The following is a 13,851-nucleotide window of genomic DNA, read 5'->3' as shown; positions in this document are numbered from 1 at the left end:
ACCCTGACGGTTTATAAACTATGCCAGACTAATTGGCAGCTACCCAAATAGCTAAGAGATAGCGACACAGTTAATATGAAGCATGTGCTTCGCAAATGCACAAACAAAACTGTACCTACTTTATATAACAAAATGCTTCATAAGGGTTATCAGTGCAGGCATACAGTTGGAAGGTGGAGGTCAAATGTGTAAGTGTCTCACAAGGGGGCAGGGGGATTGTTACACCAACCATTGCCAAAAGCATTGTGTATGTGTAGGGGTTTTCTAGTTTCAGCAAATGTTGTTTATATAATGAAAAGAGATACTTTCTGTATTAATTCCAAGATTCCTATAATGACAGCAAGCAGAAATCTAGAAAACGAGGTCATGCGATGTCACACAAGTGCAATGTGTATTGAAGCATTTCGCAATCCAACAGATAAAATAAAACCCATCTCATCCTGTGACATCAAGGTCCAACATACTTGTTCTCAACGAAGACGAGCTGCTACAGTGTATTTTTCAGGAGACCATGCACATTAGGGCAAGCCTATACTGCATTTGTACAGTGGAGTCATTTGGAGTAAGTTGGATGAATATGCAATTAAACAATTTATAACAACTTTTGCTGCAAGATATCAGTCTTCTACTGTAGCATCAAACGCCAAAAATATTGCACAACAGTATCTGTATATGCCAAAAGCCCAGGAATCTGTACATAAAGAAAAGCTTGAGGTCTCATGTAACACCAACAATGATTAGCAATCTGCATGTATTACTTACTTTATCTGCCTCTGCAACATGACAGATGACCTCTCCAGTGGAAGGATTAATGGTAGGGAAACTCTTCTTGCTGACTGCATCTTGGAATTCATTGTTAATGAAGAGCTGAAAAGAGAAATCATTTTAACGCTTTACAAAGTATCCAAAATCAGATATTTTATTTCAAACAGCTATTAACTGGTTACTGTGGGGTGTTCCTATGCACTATGATATTGTCCAGACATCAGTGCAGAAGGGTCTGGTCTCAAATGGACATAAGCCAGTAAAAATGTAACTTCTCATGGTAATAAAATTGTCATTGTGCAATACAGTACATAAAATACTCTCAAATTGTTACATTCTTGAATACTAGTTGTAGAAATTTTATAGGCACTATTCCAGGCAGAAGCACATCTCCTGTACACAAAATAGGTGATTAAAGCTAGATTGCGGGAATTGCCAGAAATGTGGACACCATTAAAATATATTTTCCAGTTCCCTGCAGGGAGAAGAACATTTTAAGGTAATAATATGCATAGATCTAGGATACAAGACCATTCTCCATGTGACCAAGAACGAAAAAGTATCCATAGAGAATTCCAAAAATTACATATTTTAGCATTTAAAATGCCACAACATAAATGTGAATGGTGACCAAAGTACCATGCTAAATACACTGGATTATCCTGCAAACTGAACATGGGCGTCACGGGTGGTCCCGCGACCCACATCGCGGGTCACAGGCTCACCCGTGCCGCCCTGCCCCCGCCAGCGCATCTCACTCGTCCCGGCTCGCTCCCCTCCCCTAGCAGTCGGGGACGCGCGTGGCACCTTCTCCAAATTTAAAGGGCCAGCGCACCATTAATTGGCGCTGGCCATATTGCCCAATTCTTCATAAGCCTGCCTCTTCCTGTAACCCTTGCCGGAACTTTGTGCCTCATAGCCTTAGAGAAAGTTTCCAAGCGATTATCCCTGCGTGTTCCCGCTCCTGAGTCCTGTGTTACCCGAGTTCCTCCGTGTTGCTGTGTTCCCGCTCCCACCTGCCTGGACCTCCCGTTGCTGACCTTGGACTTGGACTTCACGTTGCATCTCTGCCGCCTGCCCTGACCCTGTGCCTGGACCTGACTACGAGACTGTCATCCGCTAAGGTACCTCGACCTCGGCTGCCACCGCGGGCTGGTCGCACCTGTGGAACGACCTAGTGGTATCCTGCCGCAGCAAGTCCAACCCGCTTTGCGGGGGGCTCTGGTGAAAACCAGGTGCCGCTTGGGCTCCGGTCCCAGGTGTCGGCTAGTTCCATCTCCCGCGGTGGTCCAGAGGATCCACTGATCCTGACAATAGGCTTATCCTCATATTACAAAAATTATCATGGTAGCTCAAGAAAGTGCAAACGGGAGGGATATTATCCAACTAGAGATCTAGTATACATTTGTAATAACAGTTTAGTCCAGCAAATACTCAAATGTGGACACCATTAAAATATATTTTCCAGTACCGAGCAGAGAGAAAGGTTTCACATCAGCTTAGCAAAATGAACTTTCATAGAGCTCAGATCTAGCCTTGAAATTCGGATTGCTACATAAGCTTGGCAGAGTTCAGGCAAATCTTAGGTAAATAGGATAAATATTTGTTAGGAAAAAAAGTTGTTTGCTTATAGATCATCTTAATATAATCAAGGTATTTTGTACCAGGTAATAAAAAGTTTTAAAAATCAAGCACCATAGGAAAAGCCTTTGAATAAACTAAATAGAAAACTAAAAATATTTAGTTCTAAATAGTCCAAAAATGTTCTGGGGCTTTAAAGAGATACAAGGGAGTTGTATAGAAACTTGAATATTTGCCTTATGTCTACTTGTAATGGAAAACCAAAATGGAGTCGAGATAAAACATGTCTTCTCTATAAAAGACAGTTCATGTAACCTTATTTCAACTGTGAATGAACCCAAACCAACATATTTGGATCCTCATTATATTTGACATTTTTATTCTCATTAAGTTTGACATATTCTTATCCTTATTTGCCACTCTGTTAGGCATTACACACCTGCTGGGATGCGCCTATCTTTTGGGATGCGCTCATCTCCTTGGATGCTTTCCAATGAAAACTGGCCACTTTCATGGGAAACTATACCATTAGGAGAATAATGAGAGAAAACATGTGCATACATATGTTTTTCCATATAGTTTGGTGACGCACAGACATGGGGTATAAAACTTCCGTACTATCACCTAGCGGCAGACTTACAGATTAGAACAGAACAGATTTGAAAGCTAGCTATATACTGTTGCAGTTTGTATCTCTGTGGGACGCCTGGAGAACAAACTTGATGTTACCTGTCAATACCTGTCATTCTACTGCTTGGTGATAGTCCGTGAAGATCCCTACCTGCCGGAAGGTCATCAATGATGCTGGACAGTGTTGTAAGTTGATAAGCCTGTGAAGATTTGTGTGCCGGAGCTCATCAATGAAAGTTGACAGTGTTGTGAGTATTACATTTTATTTAACTCTTTATGTACTGCAATAAACCTTTTTAAATATTGTTGACTGTGTAATTTTTCTTGTTCTATAACACGAAATCCAAAGAACCTGTCACTCTTTGTAATACACCACTAAAGGTGTGAGTGTTCATCAAGAGAATTTTCTATAAAGGACTGTACCAATAACCTGTAGATAGAGGATAACAATCGGACTTGTACACGTCTGAGCAGTAGAGCCCCCATCGATTAAGACAATAGGAATCCTGTTCTAACAAAATGATAGAGCATGCATCCTGCCTCTCCATTCAGTGCTGAAAATTGCCGAACCTGGTGCGGAGATATCTTTGACACTCTCAATCCAGAAGAGTACTGGAGATGCCAGATAGCAGGGCTCTCCAATTTTCTAGGGCTCTCCTAGAGTTATGAATGGAGAGGCAGAACGCATACTTGACCTGCCAGTCTGTCATGTATTGAGAATGGATGACTATTCCCATGATCAATTGGGGCCTCAGCAGTCGGACCTTTACCAATCAATTTTTTTTACCCTCCATCCTGTTGAAAGGATACCAAATCAAACTTGGTACAACACCTTTAAAAGCAAATCTACCATTTGTTTTTATGCATTGCGAACCAAACATACCTTAAGAATGCTGTAGCTACACTGATGCAGAAACATATCTTGTTTAATCCCTGAACTGAGTGGTTGTGCTCAAACAAACAACTATAAAATTCAGGACTGCGCAGGCTCCTAGTACTAGTAAATCACTGAGCCGATGCCGGTTCCTCGCCAGAGCCGAGCTGGCATCGGAAGTCGGATAATCTACCGCTGACTTCCCCGAGTAACACCTATGGTAGGAGTGGGCTACGATGCCAAGGTCAGCGTGAAACCGCAGCATTTAACTCGCCTGCCAGGGGTCTCTGCCCCACGATCAGACTCCCCGCGCCGTACCTATGTCATAATCTTAAAGGCACAGTGTCAGCCTATGCATGTGGAAATGTGTATGTTTTAGGGCTAAATGAACGTATTACCGACAAAGTTTGACCATTCTAAATTTCAACTCCATTTCTTTCTAAATGCTGTTTCTGATAGTTTGAGGGGTGCACATTAGAAAATGGGTTGATTATGTAGAATGGTTTTAATGCTAAATATTTTAAATTTAATTGAAAACCGTATTCATAAATAAATACTAAACTTACCACTAAAATAAATTATGTGAGGGGGAAAAAAAAAAAAAAAAAAAAAAGGGACTACGTCCTTAAGGGGTTACAGTATGTTAGGCTCATAATGCATCAAAGCAAGTGGCAAATTTCCTTTGAGATTCAGCATGCACAATTAGCAATGTGTATGGCCTGCATTGGAACCATGTAAACATATCCATAGGTAGCTGCTTTCTACAAGGCCTAATACACACAAGTGTAAAAACCGGTCTCATTACAATCTGGGATAAACAACTAGAGAGAAAAAGAAAGGCAAAGTTCAAATGCAAAGGACAGAATAACTAGAAAAGATCAGGTCTGGTTTAGGTAAAAGGTCACCGGTGTGCTCCCAGAACATGACTGTATGCATGTATATATAATCAATGGCTTTATTCAAAAAGTAAGATATTTCCTGATGATGGGTTAAATAAATATAATTTAGTGCGTCATTTGGCAACATTACATTAGCAACATGTAACCATAAGCTAGAAATGTCTTCAAAGCTTACAAACCACCTGATGCTTTATAGGAAACAAGTCCTGTGCACCACCATAGTGTAGGGAGAAACCATGGAGAGAAAGCCGAGTCATAACTGTAGATTGTCCCTTTCATTTTGAAGCCACAGGTTCCAGAGTTTGTACTTTTACCACAGATCATGAAATGACAACATGTCCAACCTAGCAATATGCCATCGGTTTACAGGCTATTTGTACGCCTTTAAATGGCCCCCCCATCTTAAATATTTGAGACATATCCAATCTACGGAATATGTCATAAATGTATTAAACACAGATACAAATGCTACATCCAGCAGAGCCAAGTGACCCTCATTTATGAATTTACAGCACTTTCTCCACAGACTGTAGTGAACGTCTTAATCCCCAAAACCCTTATGATTTAATAATGTGACTACAAAGAGAAAAGAAGGTTGTCAGATATCTGCAGGGACGTGTGTGTATGTGGTGGGAAGGAAAACAGGGGAAGACTGTCGACTCCCATGTACATGTGACACTCCGTGGACACTGATAGCAGCAGGTCTGCTATTAAAAAAAATGCAAAAAGTCCATGGCAAAATCCTCAAAAAAGGAGAAAAGTGTTCTTAATATAGTATTTACCTTACAATTGTTCCGGTTTTATTACCAATTCAATACGAAGATATGAATAAAAAAGGGGCACTGTCTGTACTCTCCTGGTGTAACCGTTGATTCAGAGGTGACTTGATGGAAGACGAGTCTGGGTGGTGCTCAGCGTTCATAGACATAGGCAGTGCAGTAAAGCAAAAAACAGCGGCACTCACCCAGAAAACTGTATCTTCTTTATGTCATGCGAGGTAAAATATATACCAACATGGGGTAAAGAGGGGAGCAGGGGTACATACAAAGGCGACAGCCGTTTCGCGCTGTCCGGCGCTTTCTCTAGCCTCTGGAGAAATGGCGTTCCCACCTGGCTATTAATTGAGCCGGCGGGGCGTCACTGCTCCAGTAGCCTAGCAACCCTAGACGCTATGCTTCATAGCGGAAATGACGTATACATACTATTCGTCGTCAAAGTGATACATAAAACAGTGATTTTTTAACACACGTGCAAGTTTAAAACCAGTACTAATAGAACATTATTAAAAAGGACTACTCTTATTGCTCGTATTGGATCATGGCCTGTCTACATATAATGGGAGTAAGGAGAATCGATTGGAGCAGAGCCACTGGCTTCATCAATGTTACTTAATAGCTATAAACAAGAAGATAAACCATATATTAAAGATCCTGGCAGCTGTACGTACTTTAGACCTTACAGAAAGACCCCCATATCGTTCTTGTCGTTGAGTCCTAACGGGCCCATCGCTTTGGTCTCAATGATCCTGTGAGCTTCTTTTCTCAACAGTGTTCTGTGGCGATCCCCTCCGATGCCTCCAAAATGGAGTGTATCTCCTCCGTGCAGGTTGTTAACATGTTCTATTAACCTTGGTGCACCTTTTCCACTTTTTATCGAATATCAGTGTTCGCTAAATCTCACATACAGGGGTCTAATAGTTTTCCCTATGTAGAAGTGGCCACATGGGCAAAAGATAACATAGACAACGAATTGTGATTTCCATGAAAAAAATTGGCGTATCGAAACATTAACCCCTCCTATACACAAATATTTGTTTTTAACATTTTGCTGACAATGCTTGCATTGACCGCAGCAGTAATTTCCTACAGGGATCATTCTATTGAGCCAGTTGCTCTCTATTGGGGGTAAACGGCTCCGTACTATGAGATCTTTTACACTTTTGCTCCTTCTAAAAGATACTAAAGGTGGTGCGGTGGTTAGTTCTTTAAGGAGGGGATCTTCTGCCAACATATACCAGTTTTTGTATATCACATTCTTTTGGGCCATCGGACTATAGTCAAAGGTGAAAGTAAAACGTTTCTCTCCTTTGTGTTCCCTATTATTCTTCCATCTAGAGTGGAGAAGGTCACTTCTCTTTTGTGTGGAGGCTTTTTGATAGGCTTTATCAATCAGTTGAGGGGGATAACCTCTTTTTAATAATCTTTGTTTTAATTCCTCGGCATGTCTATTAACTCCTTAACGCTCTGCGCCGTAGCTCTACGGCGCAGAGGTATAAGGAGTGTATGAAGAGGGCTCACGGGCTGAGTCCTCTTCATACAAAGGTGGGGGTTTTTGCAAAATGCATAAAACCCCCACCGCTAATAACCGCGGTCGGTGCTTGCACCGATCGCGGCTATTAACCCCCTAAACGCCGCCTGCAAAGTCGCAGGCGGCGTTTAAAAGACGGCGGCGCGTGGGCGCCGCCATCTTTTTTTTGATCGCCACGCCCCCGAACGTCATCGGGGGGTGGCGATCAGTTGCCATGGTAGCCTCGTGTCTTCTCTTGACACGAGGCTATCTGGCAGCTGCATATTCGTTACAATGAGCCAGTGGCTCATTGTAATGAATGTGCTGCAAAAATGCCATATATTGCAATACAGAAGTATTGCAGTATATGGTAGCAGCGATCTGACCATCTAGGGTTAATGTACCCTAGATGGTCTAAAAGATAGTGAAAAAAAAAAGAAAAAAAAAAGTTTAAAAAATAAAAAAAATTAATAAAATATTAAAAGTTCAAATCACCCCCCTTTCCCTAGAACGGATATAAAACATAACAAACAGTAAAAATCACAGACATATTAGGTATCGCCGCGTCCCAAAATGCCCGATCTATCAAAATATAAAAACGGTTACGGCCGGCGGTGACCTCCGAGGCGGGAAATGGCGCCCAAATGTCCGAAATGCGACTTTTACACCTTTTTACATAACATAAAAAATGAAATAAAAAATGATCAAAATGTCGCACAGACCTCAAAACGGTAGCAATGAAAACGTCGCCTCATTTCGCAAAAAATTACCCCTCACACATTTCCGTGCGCCAAAGTATGAAAAAGTTATTAGCGTCAGAAGATGGCAAAAAATTTTTTTTCTTTTTTGTACACATTCGTTTAATTTTTGAAAATGTATTAAAACACAATAAAACCTGTATAAATTTGGTATCACCGCGATCGCACCGAACCAAAGAATAAAGTAGGCGTGTTATTTGGAGCGAAGAGTGAAAGTCGTAAAAACTGAGCCCACAAGAACGTGACGCACGTGCGTTTTTTTTTCAATTTTTCCACATTTGGAATTTTTTTTCAGCTTCGCAGTACACGGCATGTTAAAATAAATAACATTACGGGAAAGTAAAATTTGTTACGCACAAAATAAGCCCTCACACAGGTCTGTACACGGAAAAATGAAAAAGTTATGGATTTTTGAAGTTGGAGAGCGAGAAATGAGGCGAAAAACCCTGCGTCCTTAAGGGGTTAAACGTCTCCTCCTCACTATTGACTCGTTTTAGACGGATGAATTGCCCGTATGGTACTGCTAGTTTTGTATGTGCTGGGTGATAACTGCTGTAGTGCAACAAGCTATTAGTAGCTGTATTTTTTTTTGTAAACTGAAGTAATGAGGGATGAATTCTCTATTTGCACCAGTACATCAAGAAATTCGCATTGTGTTTCTGGGATGTAAAAAACATATTCATAGAGTTAGTATTTATGTAGGACATAAAATCTTGGAATTGTTCTGTGGTACCTGACCAAATGCCGAAAATGTCATCCCCATACCTTAGAAACGAGTGTATGTACTTGGCAAACTGATTCCTTTCTGTAAAAATATATTTGTCTTCGAATACAGCTAAGAATATATTCGTATATGTGCAGGCCATGGGGGTACCCATGGCTGTACCATCTAGCTGTTTAAACCATGAATTCTCAAACTTAAAGGTATTGTTGGTGAGAATAAATTGAACCGCATTACAGATGAATTCAACAAGGGTGCTGTTTATATTATAATTATTAAGTACTTTCTTAACAGCTTCTAGACCTAGTCTGTGGGGGATTCTGGTGTAAAGGCTTTCGACGTCGATAGTGGCAATTTTAAAGCCGTCTTGCCAGGGAGCATTCTTTAGATTGAGAAGAAAGTCGTTAGTGTCCTTCAAGTATGTGGGGATCTCTTGCAAAACTGGGCGCAAGATCCAATCGACATACTTGGACAGGGACTCTGTTACAGAACCGACTCCTGCCACTATTGGACATCCGGGTGGGGACTGTAGTGTTTTATGTATTTTCAGCAGGAAATACCAGCCCGGTTTTTGAGGATGATTGGGTAGTAGCTTTACCGCTAGTGTCTTACCAAGTACAGGCAGTCCCCGGGTTACATACAAGATAGGGACTGTAGGTTTGTTCTTAAGTTGAATTTGTATGTAAGTCGAAACTGTATATTTTATCATTGTAGTTCCCGACAATTTTTTTTTTTTGCCCCAGTGACAATTGGAGTTTAAAATTTTTTTGCTGTAATAGGACCAAGAATTATCAATAAAGCTTCATTGCATACAATTTTAAGCTGATTATTGCAGTCTGGGACTATTTTTAAGCATCCAGAGAGCTTCACCAGAGGTCACAGTGGGCAGAGGGGTCTGTCTGTAACTATGGGTTGTCTGTAAGTTGGGTGTCCTTAAGTAGGGGACCGCCTGTATGTCGTTCTGTATACCTGTTCTAAGGAGGGAGTGAAGTTGACTCCTAATTTTAGGAGTGGGGTCTACAGGTAATCTCTGATAAACGTTGGGATTGTCGAGTTGTCTATAAGCTTCTGCTTTATAGTACTCACGGGTCATGACAACGGCGTTACCGCCTTTATCAGCTTTTTTTATTATTAGGTCGTCGTTGTTTTTTTAACCATTTTAAAGCAGTTTTTTCTTCATTGGTAATATTATCTGGGTCTTTTTGATATATAAGTGCTTTTAAACACTGTAAAACCCTTTTCTGAAATTGGTCAAGTGCACCGCCTGGGGGTAATGGGGGGTTGAAAGTGGACTTATTACCTCCCTTGAAAACCGTATCGGTTTCTGGGTTGGTTTGTGGAACGTGTGAGTCCTCAAGGTCCATTAATGCTAGTAGGAACACTCTATCGTGGGTTTCCATGGGATCATTAACCATGAAGACCAGGGGGCCGACGCATATAGGTATTTCACCCTCTTTTTTTCTATCCTGTGCGGCACTAGCTTTGTTTTTAACTGCATTTATTGAAAAAATAATTTATTACCGTATATACTCGAGCATAAGCCGACCCGAGTATAAGCCGAGACCCCTAATTTTACCACAAAAAAATGGGAAAACCTATTGACTCGAGTATAAGCCGAGGGTGTAGTATACAGCCAGCTAGCCCCCTGTAGTATACAGCCTGTCCCAAGTAGTATACAATCAGCCTGCCCCCATGAAGTATACAGCCTGCCCCCATGAAGTATACAGCCTGCCCCCATGAAGTATACAGCCTGCCCCCATGAAGTATACAGCCTGCCCCAATGAAGTATACAGCCTGCCCCAATGAAGTATACAGCCTGCCCCAATGAAGTATACAGCCTGCCCCAATGAAGTATACAGCCTGCCCCCATGAAGTATACAGCCTGCCCCCATGAAGTATACAGCCTGCCCCCATGAAGTATACAGCCTGCCCCCATGAAGTATACAGCCTGCCCCCATGAAGTATACAGCCTGCCCCCAAAAAGTATACAGCCTGCCCCAAAAAGTATACAGCCTGCCCCAAAAAGTATACAGCCTGCCCTCAGTATAATAAAAAAATAAACTTAATACTCACCCTCCGACGATACTCACCTTTGATTTGAAGTGGCGGCTCCCGGTCCTTGGCGGCGGCTCCTGGTCCTCGGCGGCGGCTCCCGGTCCTCGGCGGCAGCTCCCGATCCATTGTGGCGGCTTCTCTCTTCGATCTTCACGTGCCGGCAGTCGCGTCCATGCGACTTGCCAGCGGGCGCACAGTGCGATGCGGCGGTGTCGCCGCTGATGACGTCATCAGCGGCGACACCGCTACATCATATTGTGCGCCCGCCGGCAAGTCGCATAGACGCGACTGCCGGCACGTGAAGATCGAAGAGAGAAGCCGCCGCAGAGGATCGGGAGCTGCCGCCGAGGACCAGGAGCTGCCGCCGAGGACCGGGAGCCGGAGGGTGAGTATTAATTTTTCTTTTTTTTTTTATTAACTCATGTTTTTTTTTTTAATTAACTCGTGTATAAGCCGAGATTAGGGTTTTCAGCACATTTTTTGTGCTGAAAAACTCGGCTTATACACGAGTATATACGGTAATTGCAAATTGCACCTTTTTCAAAGCAAAAGAAAATCTGCAGCATTTTATACTGTGATGGAAGCTCATACTGTCAGCTAATTACCTATCAACTAGCAACTTCGATTATATTACAATTCCACTTGGCATTCAGTATATAGCACCACCTAAGAAGCATTGTGCTCAAAGATTAAATTACATTTTTTATTTATTTTGCCTTTAGCGCCAGAGTACCTGGAATTGTTCCACATTACGATACATCACATAATACCGTAGTTTGCTTTCTACATCTTAGAAATGAAAAAAATTATACACAGATTTCAGCCCAATCCACCCCATAATAATCTATGATGCCTGCACCCTGAGCACAGTTTGCCCCATAATATGTGACTATCCTGCGAACCACATTTCATGGTTCAAATAAGGGCTCTCGTTCATATGCACACGAAGAATGACCGTGGATATTAAGCATCAGAACTCAGCCAACATGTTTTGTTTATGATGCCACACTTCTGCTTGTAAAGAAGAAATAAAGTGTTAGAGTTTTAAAATATCCTAGTCAGGCAGGAATTATTTTGGAAGCAGTTCTTTCTGGGTACCAGATTTTGATAAACTCTACACACTACATTGGTACCGTATTACATTGTGGATTTTCTTCAGCAAAAAATCTATGTGTAACACGCCTTGTGTGCAGACGGCCTTATCTATGAACCAAGAAAAAAATTCAAAAATGGTAAAACCAGACACTTCATTCAAATTTCAAATGCACTGCATAGGCTTGGATGGAAATCGCACACATTTTGGCGAAAACACATACGCTTTCATTGGATGTGTTCTGATTTAGGACCCCTGTGTGTTGATGGAACGTCTCCAGGAAACAGGAGGAATAAAAGGGGAGACAAAAAGTGTGGACCTAGTGTAATAGGTTTCAGACATAATATAGCATACAAGGTAGACAGCTCCACGCCTTCTTGCGTCAAGTAATACACTTATATGAGGTCGTGGGGTGGCAGCCGGTAGCTTCCCAAGGCAACGGCATCTCCCGTTCCAGAGGGCAGGATAATAATGGAATGGACAGAGAAGAGATCAGGAAGGGATCCGGCTCTCAGACAAAGAACCTTCCAAAGAGCCACGGGGTTTATGACTAAGAATTTATTAAAAAAAAAAAAAAAAAATCTGTGACGCGTTTCGGCTCAGTACATGCACCTTCATCAGGCATAACAATACATCTCCTGCCATGCATATAAATGTAATATAGGGGATGTATTGTTATATTTATTTTAATAAATTCTTAGTCATAAGCCCTGTGGCTTCTTTGTCCGAGTGCTGGATCCCTTCCTGATCTCTTCTGGGTCCATTCCATTGGAGGTGTTCTGCGTGATCTGATCTCATTTTAAAACTGCAGTGAAAATGCTAATGTGAATTCAGCCTGAGGATTACTATAATAAACTCCTCATTGCAGCCTCATGTGGTTTTCCTCACTGATCCAGAATATGCATAGAATCTGCACCATAGGAACACACCCTTTACATTGGTTGGGAACAACAAGTTATAATGTTCATAGTTATAAATAAGAAGATTTTTTTTTTAAATGCCAAAATGCTTGTGGGCATGACACCACAGGGAGCAGCCACAGAGGACTACAGGTGTGACATACACAGAGCTTCCCCATACCATAGATCAGGAAGTCCAGGGGAAATAATGGGCTTGTGCACAAGGCTGCGTCTACTAACATTGCATCACAGATCGGATCTTCACACTATGATATCGCACCGATCTCCCCCCCCCCCCCCCCCTTCAGCGCGACCACCAACAGCACATCTTGGGGTCATTACCTGGGTGTAGGGAACATCTGGCTTTGGGTTGGGGGCAGGAATGGCAGCTGCAGAAAACCTGGCGACCTGGACGGCTACAGGCACCTGGGTCACCCTGGAGCAGACTCTCCCCAGCACAGCTCGCAGCATGGTACAGCCGATGACTTGTACACTGTGTGTCCGGAATAAACCCGCTGCAGCCCGGCCGCTCCACTGCACAACAAGGGGAGAAGAACTTCTGTAAACTTTAACTGGGGTGTTTCTGTAAGCTCAGACCACGCCCCCTGTCATGTTCAGGAGGAGCTTAAATAAACGACCAATAAGGGGACAGTACACGGGAGAGCGACCAATAGGAAGGAGAAACCGCCCGCCTGTACAGAGAGTAGCTGCTAGAAGATGTGGGCGGGTCCATGCACGACTAGCGCAGGGGGCACAGCAAGCAGGGCACGGGAGGAGGATGCGGTACCGGAGTGTGTATTTGTATGATAGTCAGCATACACCGCTCAGCCGTACTACTTCCATCTCAGGTGTTTATGATCGGTTACCTTTACAATGTGATCTGTATTAGGGGTTTCTTATGTCATATTAATATTGCGATGTCCAAGGAACCTCTTTAGTTTCCCACCTTATACTGATAATGGGCTGCGACAGATAATTGATAGGTTCTACTACTCCTACGACTTTTACTCCGTTCCTGGTTTGGGAATCAATAACCGCATCTGAAAATCTGACTGTGGCTGCATCCTTTGATGAATATCCTCCCGGACTTGTATCTGCCTAATTGAGAATGACATAATGAAGTAATTGCAAACACCTGCCCATGCAACAGCCTTTGAATCAATTGTCTAATTATTTTTGGTCACTTGGATTTGTTTAACCCCTTGTCACCAAAGCTACATTTCAACTTCCAGACACAGTCCATTTTTATGAATAACTATAAATGGTTATAACTTTGGAACACTTTAACAT

General features: G+C 42.3%; 1 protein-coding gene across 1 annotated transcript in view; it reads right to left on the bottom strand.

The window, feature by feature from the left end:
- LOC140122334 (aldehyde dehydrogenase, mitochondrial-like) overlaps positions 1-13,155 on the bottom strand; it is a 30,654-nt gene extending 17,499 nt beyond the window's left edge. Inside the window, exons 1-2 of the mRNA XM_072143092.1 lie at positions 12,904-13,155; positions 763-867 (exon numbers count right to left, since the gene is read on the bottom strand). Of these exons, the coding sequence (XP_071999193.1) occupies positions 763-867; positions 12,904-13,032 (234 nt within the window). The 5' untranslated portion in view covers positions 13,033-13,155. The remainder of the gene's footprint in view (positions 1-762; positions 868-12,903) is intronic.
- Between the last annotated feature and the right edge of the window lie 696 nt (positions 13,156-13,851).

The sequence above is a fragment of the Engystomops pustulosus genome, chromosome 1 (genome assembly GCF_040894005.1).
Source record: "Engystomops pustulosus chromosome 1, aEngPut4.maternal, whole genome shotgun sequence".
NCBI classification, from domain to species: Eukaryota; Metazoa; Chordata; class Amphibia; order Anura; family Leptodactylidae; genus Engystomops; species Engystomops pustulosus.
Note: the sequence above shows the minus strand (reverse complement) of the source record. Positions and strands in the feature narration are given on the sequence as shown.